This window comes from Branchiostoma floridae, chromosome 1, assembly GCF_000003815.2.
Source record: "Branchiostoma floridae strain S238N-H82 chromosome 1, Bfl_VNyyK, whole genome shotgun sequence".
Lineage (NCBI taxonomy): Eukaryota > Metazoa > Chordata > Leptocardii > Amphioxiformes > Branchiostomatidae > Branchiostoma > Branchiostoma floridae.
In genome coordinates this window covers 4676096-4696493 of record NC_049979.1, presented here as the reverse complement: position 1 = coordinate 4696493, position 20398 = coordinate 4676096, and the positions used below count along the sequence as shown (strand labels likewise).

At 41.1% G+C, this 20398-nt stretch overlaps 1 protein-coding gene across 5 annotated transcripts in view; it reads left to right on the top strand.

The window, feature by feature from the left end:
- The window catches only part of LOC118422449 (neural cell adhesion molecule 1-like), a 37819-nt gene that overhangs the window by 14605 nt on the left and 2816 nt on the right, over positions 1-20398 (top strand). Inside the window, exons 6-21 of one of the 5 annotated variants that reach the window (XM_035830039.1) lie at positions 866-1006; positions 1505-1655; positions 2555-2700; positions 2969-3105; positions 4474-4624; positions 6296-6480; positions 6969-7065; positions 8640-8822; positions 9853-9978; positions 10805-10807; positions 14032-14156; positions 15018-15183; positions 16166-16186; positions 17662-17878; positions 18405-18506; positions 19730-20017. In XM_035830039.1, the coding sequence (XP_035685932.1) occupies positions 866-1006; positions 1505-1655; positions 2555-2700; positions 2969-3105; positions 4474-4624; positions 6296-6480; positions 6969-7065; positions 8640-8822; positions 9853-9978; positions 10805-10807; positions 14032-14156; positions 15018-15183; positions 16166-16186; positions 17662-17878; positions 18405-18506; positions 19730-20017 (2239 nt within the window). The remainder of the gene's footprint in view (positions 1-865; positions 1007-1504; positions 1656-2554; positions 2701-2968; positions 3106-4473; positions 4625-6295; positions 6481-6968; positions 7066-8639; positions 8823-9852; positions 9979-10804; positions 10808-14031; positions 14157-15017; positions 15184-16165; positions 16187-17661; positions 17879-18404; positions 18507-19729; positions 20018-20398) is intronic. The other 4 variants (XM_035830046.1, XM_035830055.1, XM_035830062.1 and 1 more) reach the window with 4 other exon arrangements.

The window sequence follows — 20398 nt, the reverse complement described above, 5'->3', positions numbered from 1 at the left end:
AAACTTGAAAAGATCCTGTTCATTTTAGAACGTCTTTTTTCACGAATGAATGAAAAGTATTATTAGTCTGCCATTTCTTGAATTTTCATGATTTTTTTTCACAGTCTTAGGAATTTTTTTGGGAGTTGTAAATCTAAACTAAGAATTCAAATTGTTGCTTTGGAAGAAAATATATGTTGTAACTATAAGCTCTAAGCAGTGCAACTGTTCCAATTCCGCATAGTAGTATATCCATAACAATAGTGCATTCAGTGGTATATGCAGAGTAGCAGTCTTTATTGAACTTTCATTGTTTAGAACTTGCGTGACCAGCATTTCCCTTACCTGGTATTCAGTGCTATATCCTCTATGGTCATTACTAAAGGAACACAGAGTGCTTTGTTTTGACAAGTTGATTTACATTTGTTTGCCATGGTTTACATCTGCTGCCTGTCCTCTAAGGTCGTCACTGTGACACACCAGCCACCCATAGACTGTGTCCTACATGTCATGAAAATATCGAAGATGAATTCCACTTTGTTATGAAATGTCCTATTTACAGTAAATAGAGAGAAACATTGTTTAAGAATATAAGAACCAAAACACACATCTCTCTTACTGGTACACAGAATGATATCTTCCATACACTGCTAACATGTTCATCTCATATATCCATCTACGTAGGCCAGTTTCTTTATACTGTATTCCAAATGCTAGACCAGATCACTCATACATGACTGTACTATTGTCAATAATATCTTGTTGTTCTGTATGTAGCCCCGTAGTAGTATTGTCTGTATCGCTATTAGTTGTTGTTGGTTGCCATACATTGTACCCTGTGTGATCGTTGAGCAATAAAATTCATTCATTCATTTATTCTCTGAAGGCCGATTCCAGAAGGACCCAGATACCAACTCCCTACAGATTGTGAATGTGACACTTGAGGACGAGGACACCTACACCTGTGAAGCCAGCCAACCAGCAAATGGACAGTATGATGAGCTGCAAATCCTCTTGGATGTACAAGGTAATTTACCAGGTTTCCTGTGGCTGATTTTGATACAAATTACAATGAAGTTTGTTCTGTTGCCAGTGCTTTCTTTAGGAAAGGTGAATTTAGGGATGCTGTCTGGAAGCAATTGTACTGAAGGGAAAGTATACAAAAGATTTTTTAAATCCCAATCCGGCTAAAGGTTTCCTCCTTTTGAGGCATTACAATATATATGGCCTCCTTCGGCCAATATTGACCATGGTAAAATCCTAATTGATATCAGCCCTACAGTGTCGACTGCTCCGTAACAGTCCTATACGAGAATGACAGTCTCTGCCACCTCAGGTCTGTTGCAGGGTTCTTTTTGCAGATCCGCTTTTCTTCTGCCACACGCATCAGTCTGGTTTCTCCAGATTTTTTGTGTGTGTGGATCTCCAGCTGGATCTGTCATTTGCAAGGTCTTCCCCGTGTTGAATGAAAATCCGTTTCCTCATGTCCCGTTGCTAGTACTAACAGCCCCTCTCCTCCCTGCAGTCCCCCCGACCCTGGTGACCAGCCCCTCCAGCTCCAATGGCACTGTCGGCATGGATGTCACCCTGATCTGTCAGGCAACAGGAGACCCCAACCCCACCTACTCCTGGTTCCGTGACTCCACCGACCCAAGTAACGAGCTGACGGATGAGAGGCAAGTTTTATTACTTCTCATCATCCCTCAAGACTTGAATGTTTATTTGCACGTTCTTGCCCGAGGGTTGACTGCAACATGGAACATACAGAATACATAGTAAACATACATAGAATAAAAGACTTTGGTATAGATAACAATGGTGACAAGTACAGACAAGTGGCTATTTTAGTAATGATATGTACTGCTGAGACTTACAATCTAAGCATATTAGGTTTGACTTCTCATGACTCTTTATTACTTCTCATCATCTCAGCTTTCTGTATTCTTTATTTCAGGTTAAAAACCCATAGGTACACATACATATACATTAAAATCGCTACCTGTACAATAAGTCATAACAGTTCTCAGGGCTCGAAATACTGGGTGCATGTGCACCCAGGTGCACCCAAAATTGGAGCTGTGCACCCAATTATTTTCTGTGGGTGCACCCAAATATTTTCTTGCGTTTATGTATGTAAAGATATCAAAGTATACTAGTATACATCATATCATCATGTTCTTGACATCTAAGTGTTAGAAAGATAATAAAAATGTCTGTCATGGTACGTGTTTAAGAATTTGATAATTGTAACTAAGTTTTATTATTAGGTTATTATTTGAATTTAAGTGGTGCACCCAAATATTTTTTGGTGCACCCAATTTTTTAAGCTGGGTGCACCAGTGCACCTAATCCCAAAAATAAATTTCGAGCCCTGGTTCTGGAAAAAAGTATTTCTGTAGATCATGTCTGACGTCAGCAAGTGCTGGACAATGGTATTATTCGAGGACGTTCATCTTTGTAGAAAAGAAAAACAAATTTTCCTTCGCCTTGCTTTAATCCCTCCACAGTGAATAATCCATCCTTAACAAACTCGATGTTCAGACTTTAAGTAAAATGCATGACTGTGTCCTTGCAGGTTTGTGTTCTCCCAACAGAACGGAGTGGTGGATAAGATGACCATGACCATCACAGCCCTGACCAAGGCAGATGAGGGGAAGTACATCTGCCAGGCCTCTAATGGTGCAGGGCAGGCGGAGGCAGCAGCCAACGTCTTCGTATACGGTAGGACTTCAGAGGGTTATTTTGTAGTTATACATGTGTAGTTGGTGACAAGATGCAAGAATGGTTAGATATACTAGACCAACTAGTGATCAAAGATGTAAATAATTTATTTGTATATGCATAGAGATAGAGAGGAGAAGGAAAAACGGTTTTGTACTGGTACGCCTTACCGGTACCCATTGCTGATACTACTGGACACTTAACGTAATATTTTTGAGTCATAGGAAAGTTGACTATGACGAGTTAATGATTGTTCTGGACTTTCCAGTTCCCCCCAGCATCAACGAGCCGCAGGACACCAGCACGCCCGAGGGTCAGTCTGTGGACCTGCGCTGCTCGGCTACGGGAGACCCCACTCCCATGCTGCAGTGGAAGAAGGGTGGGGGAGACATGGTGGACGGATCGGTGAGCACTGGGCCATTTCTGTAATCTCCGAGCAGATCCTAGGGTGGCATAATATACTGTAAAGGCATTTAAGTTAGTAACAGGAAAAAGGACTTTTTGCTGTGGTTTTAAGTTCGCGGTAGCACCACGCACTGTAGTCTCTATGGAGAAGTGTTCGCGGTCGTTTTAAGTTTGCGGTGAAGTGACCACCGCGAAAACCGCGAACATTAAACTACCGCTGAAGTTTCTGCATTTACAGTAGTACTAAACTGGCAAGGAGTGTAGTCAGCCAAGAGGTGTACATTTGCCGTGTAGGTAGCCAAACACACTCCTCGGCAAGCTTCACTCCTCTGGCAGCTTTTGATACTATCTTATGCTACCATAGGATCTGCTTGGACATTACAATTCCATACAAGTTGTACTGGTCATCAGTATATATTTTTCTTCATAGTATAGCCAAGTTATTTTTAAAATGTAATTTGCAGTGAGCAGTTTTCTCTCTTCAAAATTCGTGTCACGAAACATTACCCTTACCCAGACAGACAAATCACCTGACCAAGTCACTGTGAAGGCTCATTTTGGAGACTTCGAAAAGCCTCGTCTCAATTTCTCTTTTGGATCCATTTGGAACAAACTGTAATTATTCGTATGAATGTTTTTCAAGTCTGGTTCAAATTTTTGTTCAACCTCTGTTAATTCATGAAAGGTCAGACCACTTTTCATTGAGGTCATGAGGGAAGAGGCAAGGGTCAGACAAAGTATATAACAGAGATCGCCTATTGGGTCAGTTAGTCCTCACTCATAGTGAGCAATTGGGCTGGTCTCAATCATGATGTTTCTGACCTAGGGCGAAGAGTTGCTGTTACAGTTCCAATCATGTAACCCGTAACATTGAGTGGCCTTCAGGCCTTGTTACGAGGTGACCATTGAGTAAAAAAAAAAAAAAAAGATACAGTTTACATCATTTAAAGTCCTAATGAGTCTTGTAAGTGTATATACACAATTTTTACGCAACATGGTACAAATTGCACAATAGTGAGATCTGCTACATTTTTATTTTGGTCGTTCCTGTTACTTTAAGAGTCTCTTAAAGTCATGGAACGACCAAAATGAATGGACTCGGATACCTTCTGAAATCTCAATGTCTTAACAACCTGGATTGTTCGGCCCACATCAAAGAATTGGGGAGGCTTTCAGTGGATTACTGGTTCATTTGGGGGAATCAGAAAATTAGAGAAATTCCAAGGCCTCAATATTAGGGTTAACAGGTGTAAGGAGGAATTAATTGTATTGCACCACACACCAGGTGGCACACATTTGAAGCATGGCTTATGTAGTTATATAAATCAGCACAAACATGTTGTTAACTTTGACGTCTGCCCTCCCCAGGACCCACGGTTCACCGTGAGCACAGACCCCAACACTGGGGAGACCATCCTCACCATCAGTCAGGTCACCTACAATGACAGGGGCAGCTTCACCTGTATAGCCACAAACCTGGGGGGTACAGACCAGAAGACCCTGAACTTGGATGTACAATGTGAGTGTATTTTTAGTACGCATTAATGTTTGGTTGATGAGATATCTGTTGCTGTATTAAACAACATTGTGGGTCATCGATGATATGGCCCCCTTTCCACTAGACGGCGATCACGATGCACTCTCACTGTGACCTAAATAGGATATGTGTAACCTTTGATTTCATACTGGGTATATCAATTATCATACAGCATGTAAAAGTTTGACTGAAAGAACAACAAAACACACAAGGTGTAAATGAATTGTTTCTTTTCTATACAATTTGTTGAGTGATATGTCAAATTTTAAGTCGCAGAGAGAGCGCCATCCTAGTGGAAAGGGGGTATAAATGCTAGTGATATCTATCTTTTTGCTGTATCTCCCATTACCAGGGTTCTCCCCATAATTTTTTAGTATAGTGGAGGGGCTGGCAAAAATTACCCAAACCAAAATGCTGCGCTTTCATAAAATGGGTTCATTTTGCAATGACAGAGGGTGTCAAATACTACAATTTATAGTGATTCCTTTGTTGTGAAGTGGCAAAACAACTATTGTTTTGATCATCGCCAAGTTTTTGCAGACAATGCCCACTGGAAAAGTGATGCCACTTGGCACAAAAGTCTGTGAATTTTCATTAATTTTAGCAAAACTAACCAACAAAATAGGGAAGAAACACACTAAATTTCAGTAGTATAGTGAAGCTGGGCTAGGAGTATAGTGGAGAGCCTCCGTTATTCCATCAATTGGGGAGGACTCTGCATTACACTGGTGATGTCACAGGGATTATTCATGAGGGTGACTCATGTGCGTTAGATCTAGCGGGCTTTATTTGGCTTGGCAATCATGGGGAGTTCAATCAACGATCAGCAGTGAATCAATTCTGTGTCTGGATTTTGATCAAATTATGATAGGATGGTTATTGTTTTTCCTAATGTAGCCTGATTAGACGCGTATAGTCTGCTCCATGGACATGTTCTAGTCTCTATCAGGTTCCACGGGTCGCTGGAAAAATAGTAAAAATTGGCCAAATAAGACAGAAAACACGCCAGAGGAGTACAGTTTGTGACCTAAGTAAGGCCCGGCCAGCCAACACTGCTAGGCCAATCTACTCCTTCTAGGCTTTTGTTCCTAACTTGGCCAAAGTCCCCTTATTCGGCCAGGCGACTAGACATGTTCAGAGCACTGCCACACTTGTGTTTTCTCTTCAGTCAACACGGCATGCTTTGATAGAGGCTGCTGTCATATCACCCCACACTGGCTTGTCCTGAATGTGGACAATGTGTATTTTGTCAACACTGTTAAGTTGTACAGAGCTGTAGCTATTTCTACAATTCAAGATATCCTTCTTAGAAAGTTAGATACTATTTTATACGGAAAAAGCGGGGAATTACATTTTGCTAAAAATTATTAGAATATTTCAGATCTATATGAACATGGTGAGAGAGAGAGAGAACTTGTTTATTTAAACACATGATGTCAAGTACAAGATGATAGTCGTAAGACTAAATGTACAAAAGAGACTTGCCCTTAAGAGTCTAATGGAATCCTGCCTAAGTGCATTAATCTAATAATAATGGAGGAGTCATAACTGGGAAATTTCATAGCTTAGGTCATTGGTGCAGCTAATTTTCAATGTCCCCATCGGTACATGCTGATGTCTGACTGATAAACTTGTCTGCGCCCCTCCCTCCAGTCAAGCCTAAGGTGGATGACTCCACCCCAGCTGTTGCGGCCACATGGGTGGGCAACCCCGTCAACCTGACCTGCAGTTTCACCAGCAACCCCACACCAGACATCAAATGGTCCCTCAACAACATCGACATCCAGGAGGGGCCCAGCTATGCTGTCTTTACCTCGGCCTCCGGGAGCACATTACAGGTACATGGACGTCACTTGTCACTGTAGGGTCCAAAGGGCTGTTGTGTTGATGTTAGGAATGTTGTGCTAATCTTCCTCATTCCTGGGAGTCCGATATATAAGAACATAAGTTGGGTCAGGTTTCTGGGTGGTGACACATGTCCTGTAAAACTGACAAACTGCTGCACCACGTGCAAACTTGATGTGGCTTACCACATTAAGTTTGATTGATGATTTACAATTCTGGTTGATGTTTGTGTATATAGTGTTACTTTAGTTTGTTGAATGTTGAGTCTCTCTTATTTCTTTGTTTGTGCTATTCTGGGCATACCTGGAAAGCAGTGTTCAACCCTGTATAACTAGGATGTTAAGCTTTATTCTATATATTACTCTATTTTGTAATTAGTGTAATAGATAGTTGTTGCCGTACATTGTACTGTGTACAATTGTCATGCAATAAAGTTCTATCATTATAAAGAAAACGAATAAATAAATAAACCACACTACAGGTCATCCCCACTGATGATGGAGCCTTTGGGATGTACAACTGCACGGCAGCCAACAGCCTGGGCACAGCCAACAGGGAGGTGCTCCTCAAGGAAGCAGGTGAGGGCACAGGTCCTTCAGACAAGGCTGGGCAAGTCCACTAGCCCAATTGTCCAGGGCATTTAGATTCCTGTGTATGTGACTTAGCAAACAAACTAGGCCTTTGGTCTGTTGGTCTCTGTGAATGCTAAAAGTCGTGATTTTGAAAACAGCTCACACCTGCTGCAGTTCTTTGTAGATATAGATGGCAGAAGATGAACAAGGTTAGCTTAGATGTTTCATTACAGGAGAGTGAAGCTGCTGGCAATAGAATAGTACAGATCTGTTCAGTGAGTCTTTCTAGGCAGGGTTGGACAAGTCAACTAGTCTGATTGTCCAGGGCAATTGAAAGTGCTGATCGGGCAAGTGCATGTCAGACTTGTCCGATCGGGCAAGTAAGATTTTTTTCCATGCGACAGATTTTGATATACATGTCACTATTCTTTCATAGTCATATTAGCATCAGGTATTGGTCAGCACAGAAAAATAAAGACCACAGTAAAAGAATGATGGAATTGAAAATACAAATGTCTTTTAATGTTCGAACAAGTGAAAAGTTAGTTCAGGCAAGTGAATTTTCCACGTACTTGTCCTATAGGACAATTGAATTGTAGTAAACTTGTCCAACCCTGTTGAGACATTCTGTACAGGCAGGGAAACTTGTGTTCATGTTGGGCATCAAAGTAGGACAGGAGTAGAGTCAACATGACTCACATGGCCTACATGGTTGCTCCATATTTGGCATGCCAGCACAAGGGTCCTTTGGTTCCCCTGGTTTTAGGCTGTCAGTTTACAGCCTTGTCCCCTATAAATCATAACCATGGCATTAAATTAATCAGGTGAAAAGAAATGACCCCTTTTCCATTTGTCATCAGCATAAATCAAAATTTCAGGCCACAAAATCTCAAATTGGAGGTCATAGATCATCCCTGAAACTGTTGTAGTATCTTTAGCTCAGCATGTGGAACATCCTTTGAAGTATTAAGATGTTCTATTCAGCACAAAGTGGCATACATTATTAGCCAATGGTACCCTTGAAAGATGTTTCCTGAACGTACAGTAATTTATGGATGCTTTTAACTGAAGGAGCATTGTAACAGGATTATTTAGGGAGGTTTGAGATTCATATCCCCAGTTAAAGGATGGTCTTGTATCTCACTTCAGCAAAGATAGTGGTTACTAAAATCCCACAATGTAGCCACTGAAACAGTGTGTCTTTGAATCACTATAGCAGGGTTCTAGCTATGCTAATTTTCAACATTCCTAATGAACAATGTTGAACAATGTCAATCAAATATGAAATATGATGATATGCCACTCCAAACTGACAAAAAAATCCTTCGAACTACATGTGATATTAACAGAGTTCAGTCACCTCACAGGTACCCTTACAATGCCACAATTTTATTCTACATTTTTAAAATCTCACTGCGGAAGGGCCAAGATCCCCTTCCACACCACCTCACAGATTGGTCGCTTTGCACTCACCATTGTACTAAAGTAAAATCCTTGCTAGAACCCTGTTAAAAGGCAAGGGACTATAATTTCACATCCAAGTGAAGTGATGGATGAATTCCACTTATCTCCCCAACCAGTCGCTCCTGAGCCCCCCAGCAACGTCCGGACCAGTGGGCAGACTCCCACTTCTGTCAAGCTGGCATTTGACGCCCCCATGAGCGATGGTGGGGTCCCTGTCAAGCAGTACATCATCCAGTACTCTGTGGTAACCGACGACAACTCGACTGTCATCGCCAAGAACTTCACCACCATTGCACCAGGTAGGAACTGTCTCATCGATCAATACTAGGGGTGGGTACCGGTTTTTCTGTTCTCTGGACCTGAAAAAAATTCAGTGGACCTGATGTTGGACCTATTGGAAAATGAAGAGATAATCATAATATAATATAATCAGGCATTCACACGTTTTGGGGATCGGTCGAGAAAAATAACGAGCAAAGTAGAGTATGAGTCTAAAGTCATTTCTATCAAGTTTTACAGTCAATTGTACAGAGGCAGTTAGTCTTGTAGGATTTTAAAACGCCAGTGGGAGTCGAATACTCCACAAACAGATTTCTTTGTTGCTAAATGGACCATTGTTTTGAGCATCGTCCATTCACAAGTTTTCACATACTGAATCAGGTTCAGGTCCGGACCTGAACCTGACCCTAATCAATACGGCTGTCTGGTGTAAAAGTAGAGACACTCTTAGGAGTATGTCGATGCCTTGTACTTGAGATGAAGATCATAGTTTAGTTGATGGTACATATTTAAGGCAGTCATGAGGTTATTTCCATGACTAATGGTGCCATTCATGTATTTCATACATATTAATGGCTATAATTAGCTTATAATCTTGCACATCTGATGCCCCTCTCATACTAGGTTATGGGAACCAGATTTTCCCACAAGATAAAGGTGTTCCCTTTAGTAGGATATGATGGGAAGGTCATGCCCATGCCCTACACCTGTTTCATGAGAGTCTTAAATAAGTTTTCGCTGTGTTTGAACCTTTGTTTATTCATGAAAGCTCAAAGCAGCCTGCATTGAGGTCATGAGGGAAGAGGCAAGGGTCAGACAAAGTATATGACAGAGATACACTTTAAAGTCCTAATGGGTCTTATAAGCCTTTATACACAATTTTACATACATGGTACTAAACAAATGGCGAGAGACATGATTTGAGGCCATTCATTTCGGTCCTTTCCGTTACTTTAAGAGTCTCTTAAAGGAAGCCAGAGTTGGGGCTTTGCGTATGTCTGGTGGTGGAATGTGACTTGCACTAACATGCCATCAATTCTTTCCCCAAAGCCGGCACAGTTGAGATCCCGGGGCTGACACCTCAAACCCCCTACAAGTTTAATGTGGTCGCTGTCAACGACGTCGGAACCAGCGATCCGTCCGATCCGCCACTGCTCATCACAACTGAGGAAATACGTAAGTCAAGCTCGATGTAGTTGCAAGTGAGAGAAGCATTGTACATATTCATTAAAATGTTTTGTTGAAGAGGTTCATCAGTTATGTATGAATACAGTTACTACAAATATTCTTCAGTGACGGTTTTTGAAAGGCATAGAGATATACCTCCAAATTTTTTATGTCTTACAGCACATCTTGTTCACAGAGAGTGCCCTAGTCTTGATCTCGCGAGAGAAGATAGTATTTATTTCGTTGGCAGGCATAGAAAAATTAGGAAGTCCAGTATGTTACTTAATGGTATCCTCAAGTACATTCTGTGTTTATGTTACTTGTCAGGAAGGTTGCAAGTTGATTTCTTCACCACTCTTTTAATCAAACATTAACAGGCGAAATGTATCGCAGTCACTGTAGCGTAGCAGCAAGCAACAGAAATTTCTTTGTGAAACTAATGTCTACTCTTAAACTCTATGAATGTTGCCTGAAATTGAAAACAGGACTTGAGTATATCTGTAATTTAACTATACCCCACATGACTGATTGCTTGAAATTAAGTTCTCACACTGTAAAGATGATGGGGAGAATCACGATTGCAGTGTGCACGTGTATGTGTAGCAGGTTAATATTGTAGGATAACATAGAAGGTGATGATTCCATTGTTTTAATTAACAGTTTGAGAACGTGCATGCTTTTTTTGTATCAGGTCCAAATTCATCCACCGTCCACAATGTGTGTAGTGTTTTGACTTGATCTGACCTTGTTTTGTTTTGTTCTTTTTTTTCTTCCTTGGTTGGTTTCTGTGCTTTGTCACATTTGCCCTGTTCTTCCTGTCTTCCGAACGGGGCAGCACGTAAGTTCTGTTTCTTCCCTTCCACTCTTTGGTTAATCATTGGATACCAGTGTGTAGCTGTGAAGTAAGGCTCTCCCTACCTGTGGCTGGTGCATGAAGCAGCAACGTGCCTGTTTTTAGTTTTGTTAAAAGGCTTTTGTTGCGCATGAAGCAAGCGTAGGTGTGGTGTTTCATGTCGGTATCTAATCATGCGATGGTTGTTTTCAGCAGACCCATTACTGTGGAACTCCTGATTGTTATTGAAGCAAAGGGAGAACAAATCATATCAAACTGTATCATGGACGTGTGCCAAGGGAAATTGGCACCATGGCAGTGCTACATCCTCTCACGCAAGGAATAATATGATCATCGTTCTCTCTTTAGGGCTCTTAAAATGCTATCAATGTAGCAGATATCTGAGACAATAGCAAGGTTTAAAGACAAAACTGCCTTGGAAATAGACACAACTATAGTGCATTCCGTTTTTGACTCACGGAGGTACCCCACAAGCACAGTGGTTAATCCATCAGTGTAATGACATTGAATTTGCACACTTCATTAGAAACTGTCAAGTTCAAGGGGATCAAATTACGCTGGGAGCAGTAGGAGCTGATTCAAATTTATGGAGAAAGACCAAAAAATGGCAGCCTTACTAAAGCCTCTGTACTATGACACCTCTGTACTGTGACATGTATCAGAATTTGGCAGAAGTTTGATAAATTCATTGTCTGTGCCTGTACAAAAATGGAGTATACTACCAAATATCAAAGGTGTATTGAGAGCAAAATCCAGTCTGATGAACCCAAGGGACATTTTATAGCACTCCACCAGAGAGCACACAACATACAACTCATCTCCCTGGTGATTTCTGCCATCACAAGATATGTCATAAAATGTCACGTTTATGATAACAGTGTGGGAAATATGTAGAAAGGTGCAAACTAAGAATAAGAATAAGCTTCCACGGACTTGCTTCCCCGTTGGGGTACAATCTGAAACTTTTAAAGGCAAGGGTTAACAAATATCTTTCTGCACAATCCAGTATTGTAACCCAAAATGATTGAGTGGCTCCATAAGCCTTGTTTTGTGGTGATTAAGTAAATAAGGAAAAAAAATAGAATAAAACATCATTGGTGCTTGTTTCCTAAGTCACCTGCAGAAGGAAATTGTTTCAAACCAAAAAAAAAGTCCTGCTTTTTGTCTTAAATGACAAAATGAAGAGCCTCTGCCTACTTCTGCCACTATTTATCATCTGATACTGTTATCTATGACTCATGAGTGATCTTCCAGACTTTGGCATTTCAATCAGTCAGAGAAAATTATACCTTCTTCATTTTGTGACTTGAAATAGACACTGAAATGCTTGCTTCTGTAGAGCATGGTGTTTCTCCCAGTGTGACCCTGTCGGCAGCCGTGACAGTTACAGAAACCAGACTTGGTTACATCCGTGATCTCTTACTTATCCATTCTGCAGCAGACAGATTTGGGATTCCTTGCACAGTAATTGAATTGAAGCTCCTGGCCTCTTGCAGTAAATTACTTATTAGATTACGCAGGCAGGTAATATATATACCCAGGGAATACCGACTAATGGTATGAATCTTAGGAGGCCATATTACCTCTCAGGGCTGGAAATACTTTTTTCTGCATGCCTGCACAGGTGCAGGTAACATCGAAAATTACCTGCACCAGACAAATTTTACCTGCACCACTCTGAATTTAGGAAGTATGGAACCAATGAATGCAGCTAATAACAATCCACATAACAGCTACATAATAGGACATTTATTCATAAAACCCAGTCATGGACCAGTGCAGGTTAGGTGCAGGTAGACACCAGAAATACCTGCACAGCTCCAATTTTACCTGCACTAACCTGCATATGCAGGTGGTATTTCGAGCCCTACCTCTACATGGACAGGCTTGGAAACTGTTACCATGGAATGTTTCTACTAAATGTTTTTTCTGCTATGAATATATGATGAGCCAAGTTCTGTTAATTATACCCCAAGCTATAAAAGAAGTGGAACAGGAGTCAGCTGTCTGCCACCCCTAGTCGTTCACTTGTCCGATTAATGTATTATACATGACACAGAAAATTTGTGGAAATAAATATGACATCCGCGGTATCAAGGGAGCTATCTCATGACACACCTGGGTACCTGGCTCGCTCTCTGGCTTCTCCTATGGTGATTACTACAAATGTAGAAATGTTTTTTACCATAGATCTATGTAAAAATGCAAAACATGTTACCAGTGACGTGCAGTGAGGTTACTTGGCAATTTTTTTTCAAAGCAAAGATCAAGGAATGAAGTATAGAGGAGTAAATGGGGTTTGAGACCTCACTTGGAGCATTCATGAATTGATGCTTCAAATCTTGCTCTTATGCATACATTTAGTAATCTGGCTGCAATAGCTTGTATATAATAAATGGATGGCTCCTGTGATGATCCAGTGTGATGCAGCTTCCCATAGACCAAGCAAAGTATGTGCTATATTTTCACAAGGAGACCCCATGTGGACTGGGATGGCTTACAGTGGTCCTCTCCTCTTGTTTCATCCTAAACTGAGTTCTTTAAGTGGAATATGTCAATCCTGAAGTGCTTACATTGGCCATTTGTTAGCATGCCAAGAAACATGTTTTGGGTTTAGTCGCAAGAAACAAGTTCAAATTTCTACCAGCTCCAACCCCAAATATACGCCCACCGTTGGCCTTTGAAAGCCAAGAACCCAAATCAAACAGACTTGTCTTGTCCCAGTCTAAGGTGGGGTCAGCGGCATCGTTGGCTGGCTCGACAGCTTGTTAGTGATTGGCTGACTGTCTCAAGGCCGTGTTTGCAGATAAGGCTTTTTCAGGAGTAAGACATTGTCTTGGCCGCACATTCCCAATTTATGCTGAGGAAGGTATATTTTTGACTGTCCATTATGGCCAAGTTGATCACCGAAATTAAGAACCATCAAAATCCATGGTCAAAGTAACTTTATTAACTGTTGTATTTTTAAACTACATTGTACTGGAAAACTGTGGTTCAAAACTAATGCCAAACGCTACCAAAATCTGAAAATCTGTGCAATTAAAAATTTGAAGGGACTTGGTATTGATCAGTTCCCATCTCAACATGTTCTAATGGACATTTCAAAAGATTCAACAGTGAAATAAGGTGTCTTACTTTGTGTGGCCTATTGTGGGATGGATGATGAACCTCTGGTCTTATTAACCGCGGAACGCGCCATGTGTCCCCAGGTGTACCGTACAAGCCTGCTATCATCAATGACTCCGCGGAGGACTCCACTCAGTACACCCTGAAATGGCAGGCTCCCAACACTGGAGGCTCAGCCCTTACCCAGTACACCATCAAGTACAGGCCGGTAAGCTGGCTGCATTATGCCTGGGAAAAGATATGTTATGTTTCCTGTTTCCCTACCTACCCTTGAAAAACCTGCTGACCCTAGACTTTTTTTTCGCGTGGGCAGTTGAAGCATAGCTTCCAGTTAGAATTTTTATTCATCCTACTATATTGAAGTAAAAACACTGCTTGTCATATCTAATGAAGGGATAGTGCACAAAATTAAAGTTTGACATTGAAAGACAAGTGTCCTCATTCATTTCAGATTACTTTAACAACTGTATTTTAATGTGTATCACTAAAGAGCCTTGGCTAGCCAAAAACAAATGACAAAAGCATAATCCCTACCTTCCGACCCTAATTTTTTCAGGACTGAAACAGGAAACACATCATTTTTTCCTAGGCCTTCTGGAGTGCTGAGGCATTCATTAGGAAGTGCCTTTATCGACCACAGCCAGCAATTACGCTAGGACTAATTGTCAATTGGTCCTCTTCTGACTTGTGAATCATACGCTGATGGCCCCTTGCAGTTTTTATTGGTGCGCTATTTCTGTGGAGCAATTAGATGATGAATGTGTTACCCAGTGTTATTGAAGTTTCTATAATTCTATTTATGATATGCTTAATTTTAGTTCAGAAAGAATTAAGGAAAAAAGCAATTTTCACTGAAGAATGCTCTTTATTTGCATGTTCCTGCCCACGTGGGCTAAATGCAGCAATTCCGTTGTGTTACATGGGATATTAAAGACTAAGTACTATTACATATAGTATTATAGTTGGATAAACAATACATATAGAGCTATGCTATCACTATATCTGACGTTCTTAAAAGGTGTATACGAACTCAAAAGTTTATTAATACAATGTATGTATTATTATCCAGCTGGACTCGGATGGTGACTTTGAGACTGTGACGGTGACTGAAACTGGCAAGCAGTCTTACATCATCACTGGCCTGTCTCCCTTAACGACTTACGAGGTCCAGCTTACTGCCTCCAACAATAAGGGAGAGAGCGCCAAGGCCACCATTCAGTTCAGGACCGGAGAACGTAAGGAAACTCGACAACAGTTTTATTACTTAAGATATAGAAGTGATGAGGTATAAATATTTCCATATCCAAATTGGCCTTTCCTTGGGGTAGAACAAAATGCAGTCTTGTTTGATTGACTTTGTTACATTTAAAAATTTCTTGTTGCACCTTAGTACCTGCCTTGTCCATATGTTCAGGCTTTGTAGGAAGAAATTTTTCGCTTTTTGGTATTCTATCGCTTTTCCAAAATGATGGGTATGGACATTACCTTACCATAGTTAGTGCTATTTTACAGTAATTGCAGTAGGATTTTCCCCCGCAATAGTTTGCCTGTCATCTAGTAACTTGCAAGTATATGATCTGCAGTTTGCTTGGCTGGAAGTGTTTGAGGTTGATTTCTGATTTTGCTGATGTTTTATGTTCATTGCTTTCATTTATGTTATGTTTGTTTCCCTGTTTTTGGGAGGCTAGAAACAAAGAAGGACACTCTGCCATGTAGTCTTATGAATAGTGAAGGACATAAACTTCATATTTTTGCAGATAAGGCTTTTTCAGGAATAAGAAAATTGGGGAATAAGACATTGTCTTGTGTCAGACACATTTCCCAGCTGAGGAAGGTATAATTTTGACTGTCCATTATGGCCAAGTTGATCACCAAAATTAATTACCATCAAAATCCATGGTCAGACTCAAAGTAACTTTTTGTTCTTGAAACTACATTTTACTGGAAAGCTGCCATTCAAAACTACTCCCATACCTCCAAAAACTGAAATTCTTCGAGACCTGCACAGTGAAGAGACATGGTAATGATCAGTTACCATCTCAACATGTTCTAATGGACATTTCAAAAGATTCAACATTTAAATAAGGTGTCTTACTTTGTGCTGCATAGTATGGGATTTGCACTTTCATAGTTGGTTATGATTTGTTTAGCACCATTTCTTGGGTTAAGGTTTTTTCCTGTCTTCATTTTTGTTTTTCTGTTTTCTCTTTTTTCCAGCCAAGGCAACAGATAAGCCAGGTAAGGGGGACTTATTCTGCAAGCTTGTAAAATAAAAAGCTAAATTTTACAGTCGATTGATAAATCTCTTTTAAAAAATTGTACAGTCTACACATTGCCAAATCCAACTTTTCAAGCAACTGATCTGACACTTATGTAAATGCTTTTCAGCTGCATGGTGCTCCTTTTGCTAGTAAAAATTATTACAAATGAATTAGCAGTGATAGATTTGTACTCACGATCCATTACTTCCTTGATGTGCATTGATGACAATAGCTTAAATTCTGACTTGCATGAACTGCATGAACTAACAAGTGACAAGGCTGAGAACCAATGTTCAAAAATCCAAACAAGTCTTTCCCACTTGACAGCAGCAGGCATGAGTGCTGTGCACAGTCCCAGGGCTCGAAATGTATTTTTGTGATAGTGAGTGAGTGAGTGAGAAGTGCACTGGTTCACCCAACCTAAAAAAAAATGGGTGCACAAGAAAATTTCGATGAACCCGAATTCCAACACCAAATTCTTATGCAATTACACTGACAGACATTTTATTATCTTTCCAACTTTTCCATGCCAAGAATTTGGTGTATACTAGACTAAGTATACTTTGATGTCTTCACATTCGTAAACCAAAGATATTTGAGTGCACTGGTCATAAAAACGTTTGGTGCCCAGAACCAATTTTGTGTGCACATGCACCTAGTATTTCAACCCTGCTGTCCCTTCCTTCTCACCTGCTTCTCCGCTAGTCTATAACTGCAGTTGGAATGTGTCCTGCTATAACTGCAGTTGGAATGTGTCCTGCTATAACTGCAGTTGGAATGTGTCCTGCTATAACTGCTGTTGGAATGTGTCCTGCTATAACTGCTGTTGGAATGTGTCCTGCTATAACTGCTGTTGGAATGTGTCCTGCTATAACTGCTGTTGGAATGTGTCCTGCTATAACTGCTGTTGGAATGTGTCCTGCTATAACTGCTGTTGGAATGTGTCCTGCTATAACTGCTGTTGGAATGTGTCCTGCTATAACTGCTGTTGGAATGTGTCCTGCTATAACTGCTGTTGGAATGTGTCCTGCTATAACTGCTGTTGGAATGTGTCCTGCTATAACTGCTGTTGGAATGTGTCCTGCTATAACTGCTGTTGGAATGTGTCCTGCTATAACTGCTGTTGGAATGTGTCCTGCTATAACTGCTGTTGGAATGTGTCCTGCTATAACTGCAGTTGGAATGTGTCCTGCTATAACTGCTGTTGGAATGTGTCCTGCTATAACTGCTGTTGGAATGTGTCCTGCTATAACTGCTGTTGGAATGTGTCCTGCTATAACTGCTGTTGGAATGTGTCCTGCTATAACTGCAGTTGGAATGTGTCCTGCTATAACTGCTGTTGGAATGTGTCCTGCTATAACTGCTGTTGGAATGTGTCCTGCTATAACTGCTGTTGGAATGTGTCCTGTTTGTTTGTGCCTTTATTTTGACTCGTTCCTGCCTCCTCTCCAGGTATCATCAGCAGGCGAGCCAGTGATGGAGGACTGGGCACCGGTGGGATCGTTGCCGTGGTGATCGTCGTGCTCATCATCTTGCTGATCGTCATTGATGTGGCGTGCTACTTCACCAACCAGTGCGGCCTGACCATGTTCGTGTGCGTCAACCTGTGCGGGAAGGCCCCGCCGGGAGGCAAGGCTGCAGACGCGGAGGAGGGCACGGCCACGTACAAGTGAGTGTTCGCTCTACACGGCTTCCTTCTGATCTCATCATCATCATCATCTGATCTCACTTGTTATATTTTACACTCGGAAATATGACAAATACATGACAGAGACTCACAGGCAGCATTGCTGATAATGGAGTCTACAAGCAGGGACAAATACACAAGAATGGTAAATCATAACGCTACCCCAACACTGGCATAATCAAGAACTAACAACAAATCTGACAAATTAATCTAAAATTGGTCTGCAATCTATCTGAAATATACAGTTCCAATCATATTGGCATTATATCACAAAAACAATTTTGTGCACAAGGTCGGTGATCAGAGGTCATCTGAAGAAAAGGCTATTCACTTGTTATTGTCCACAGGCATTGCATTGCACTCAAGTAACCAACTTCTTATTTCCTTCATCATACCTCTATACATGTCTGTATGGTCTTGTAGCATATTGACTAGTCACTAGACTAGTCAAATATGCGCAATATGAATAGATAGGTTTGTCAGCTACAGTTGTCTTGGTTCTTTCCAGGAAAGAGGAATTGCAGGATGATGAGGTTATTGAGTCACTGAAGATAGAGAAGGATGGTGCAGACAAACCCCTGATGGACAAGCCGCCCAGCCAGACAAGCTTGTACGTGTAGTAAAATCACACCTTTTCTTCCAAGCTGTCCTCTCCAATCCTGTATGTTCTTGAGGAGTGTGGACCTCTGCTATGAGCCACCCAATATGAATATATGCAGGGTTGGACAAGTCCACTAGCCCGATTGTCCAGGGCAAGTGAAAGTGCCGATCGGGCAAGTGCATGTCCTACTCCACTTATCCAATCGGGCAAGTAAGATTTTTCCATGACTGAGATTTTGAAGTACTTTTCAGTCATGGTACCAAGAATTGGTCAACACAGAAAATAGAGCCAATAATAAATGACTTCCATTGCTGGAAGTGAAAATCCATAAAAAAAGTGTCATTTAAATTTCGTGAAAAGTTGGTTAGGTTAAATGTAGATTTTTTTATGTACTTGCCCGATAGGACAGGTGAAATTTACTAAACTTGTCCAACCCTGATATGATTATACCTGACCTAACAGTTTCTACATTTCTTTCCTTACGATGAAAAACTATTCTGCAAAAACTGCTGTAGATGGCTGATGTTTTTCAACTTTGTTCTTGTTCTCCAATTTTGAAATGATATAGATGTGTAATGGTTGGTCTGAAACAAGTTTTCTAGCTGCGGGTCAAGGTTGTGACTTTTTAACTTTCCTGTTAATACTCGACGCTAACTCTTAAAACAGTTTGGGTTTTCCATCTGATTAATCATCTTGCCAATGATGACTGCATGCCTGTATTACATTTGATAGTTATGAATACCACTACTAATACTATTCATACTGTCATCCAAAATGAAAAGCAGTTCCTAGCTAACCCATGTTCATATTAATGTTGTTCTTTATTTATATCACATCTTGGCTTGTTAACAGTGCATGGACATGGTGTCATAGTTTATGCAACAAGTATTTTTTTCATGACAAGGACTCTTGCATGTCTGTGTGACAAAGAATTGTACATAAATGTGTTCCTGTCGTATGCTCAGCAACGATTTCATGGAAGCTGTCCTAGTTTCTCCTTGGCACGTAAACCTGAAGCACCTTTGTCTGTACTTGACTTTTCTGTTTCTCTCAGAACACAATTACAATGTCCGACGGGATGCTGTTCCTCTTTTATACCTTGACCTTGCATGCTGAAGGAACTGCCGACTGCTTGATTTGATCCTACCGCATCTTATACTTTTACAGTCTGATTGCTGTGATCTTTGCTCAACCTGTTTCTGCACTGGTCTGGTGCATCTGTTTGTATATAGGAAGGACAAGGAAGACCAGCCTCTCACAGAGGCAGAGGCACCCCCTCCCACTGGAGATAACCCCGCACAGGATTTGGGTGACCCCGAGGGGGGCACACAGAATCCAGGAGGGGAGGAGGAAAATGATAACCCCGGAGCCGATGAGAATGCCCTGGGGGGAGGGGAGAACCCTGGCCACCCCTCGGACCCTGTCACAGAGAGCTCTGTCGTTGCACAGCCTGCCGCCCCCGAGAACTCTGAAGCTCCTTCTGCTCCCGAACCTGAACCCTCTCCTGCTCCTGAACAAGAGTATGTCCAGCTTGTCTCCAAACTGTCTTCTGTCTCATTGTTCTTCAGGAACTTGTCTGTGTCTTTTTTTCAAGTTTGCAGACATTTATTTCATCACCCTAGGGATTCATCTTTCTTTTGATGGCATCATTGAAGACCTGCATCGTCTCCCCACCCCCTCCTTTTCTTTTCTTACACTCTGTTCTGTTTCAATTCTTAGGTTTTCTGTACCTTCATGTATTTTTGTTCTCCTACAGTATGTCCAGTTTGTCTTCAAACTGTCTTCATTGTTCTTCAGAAACCTGTCTGTGTCTTCTTCTTTTTTTAAAGTTTGCAAACATTTATTTCATCACCCCCCACACAGGATTCATTCTTCTTTTGATGGCTGCATCATTGAAGACC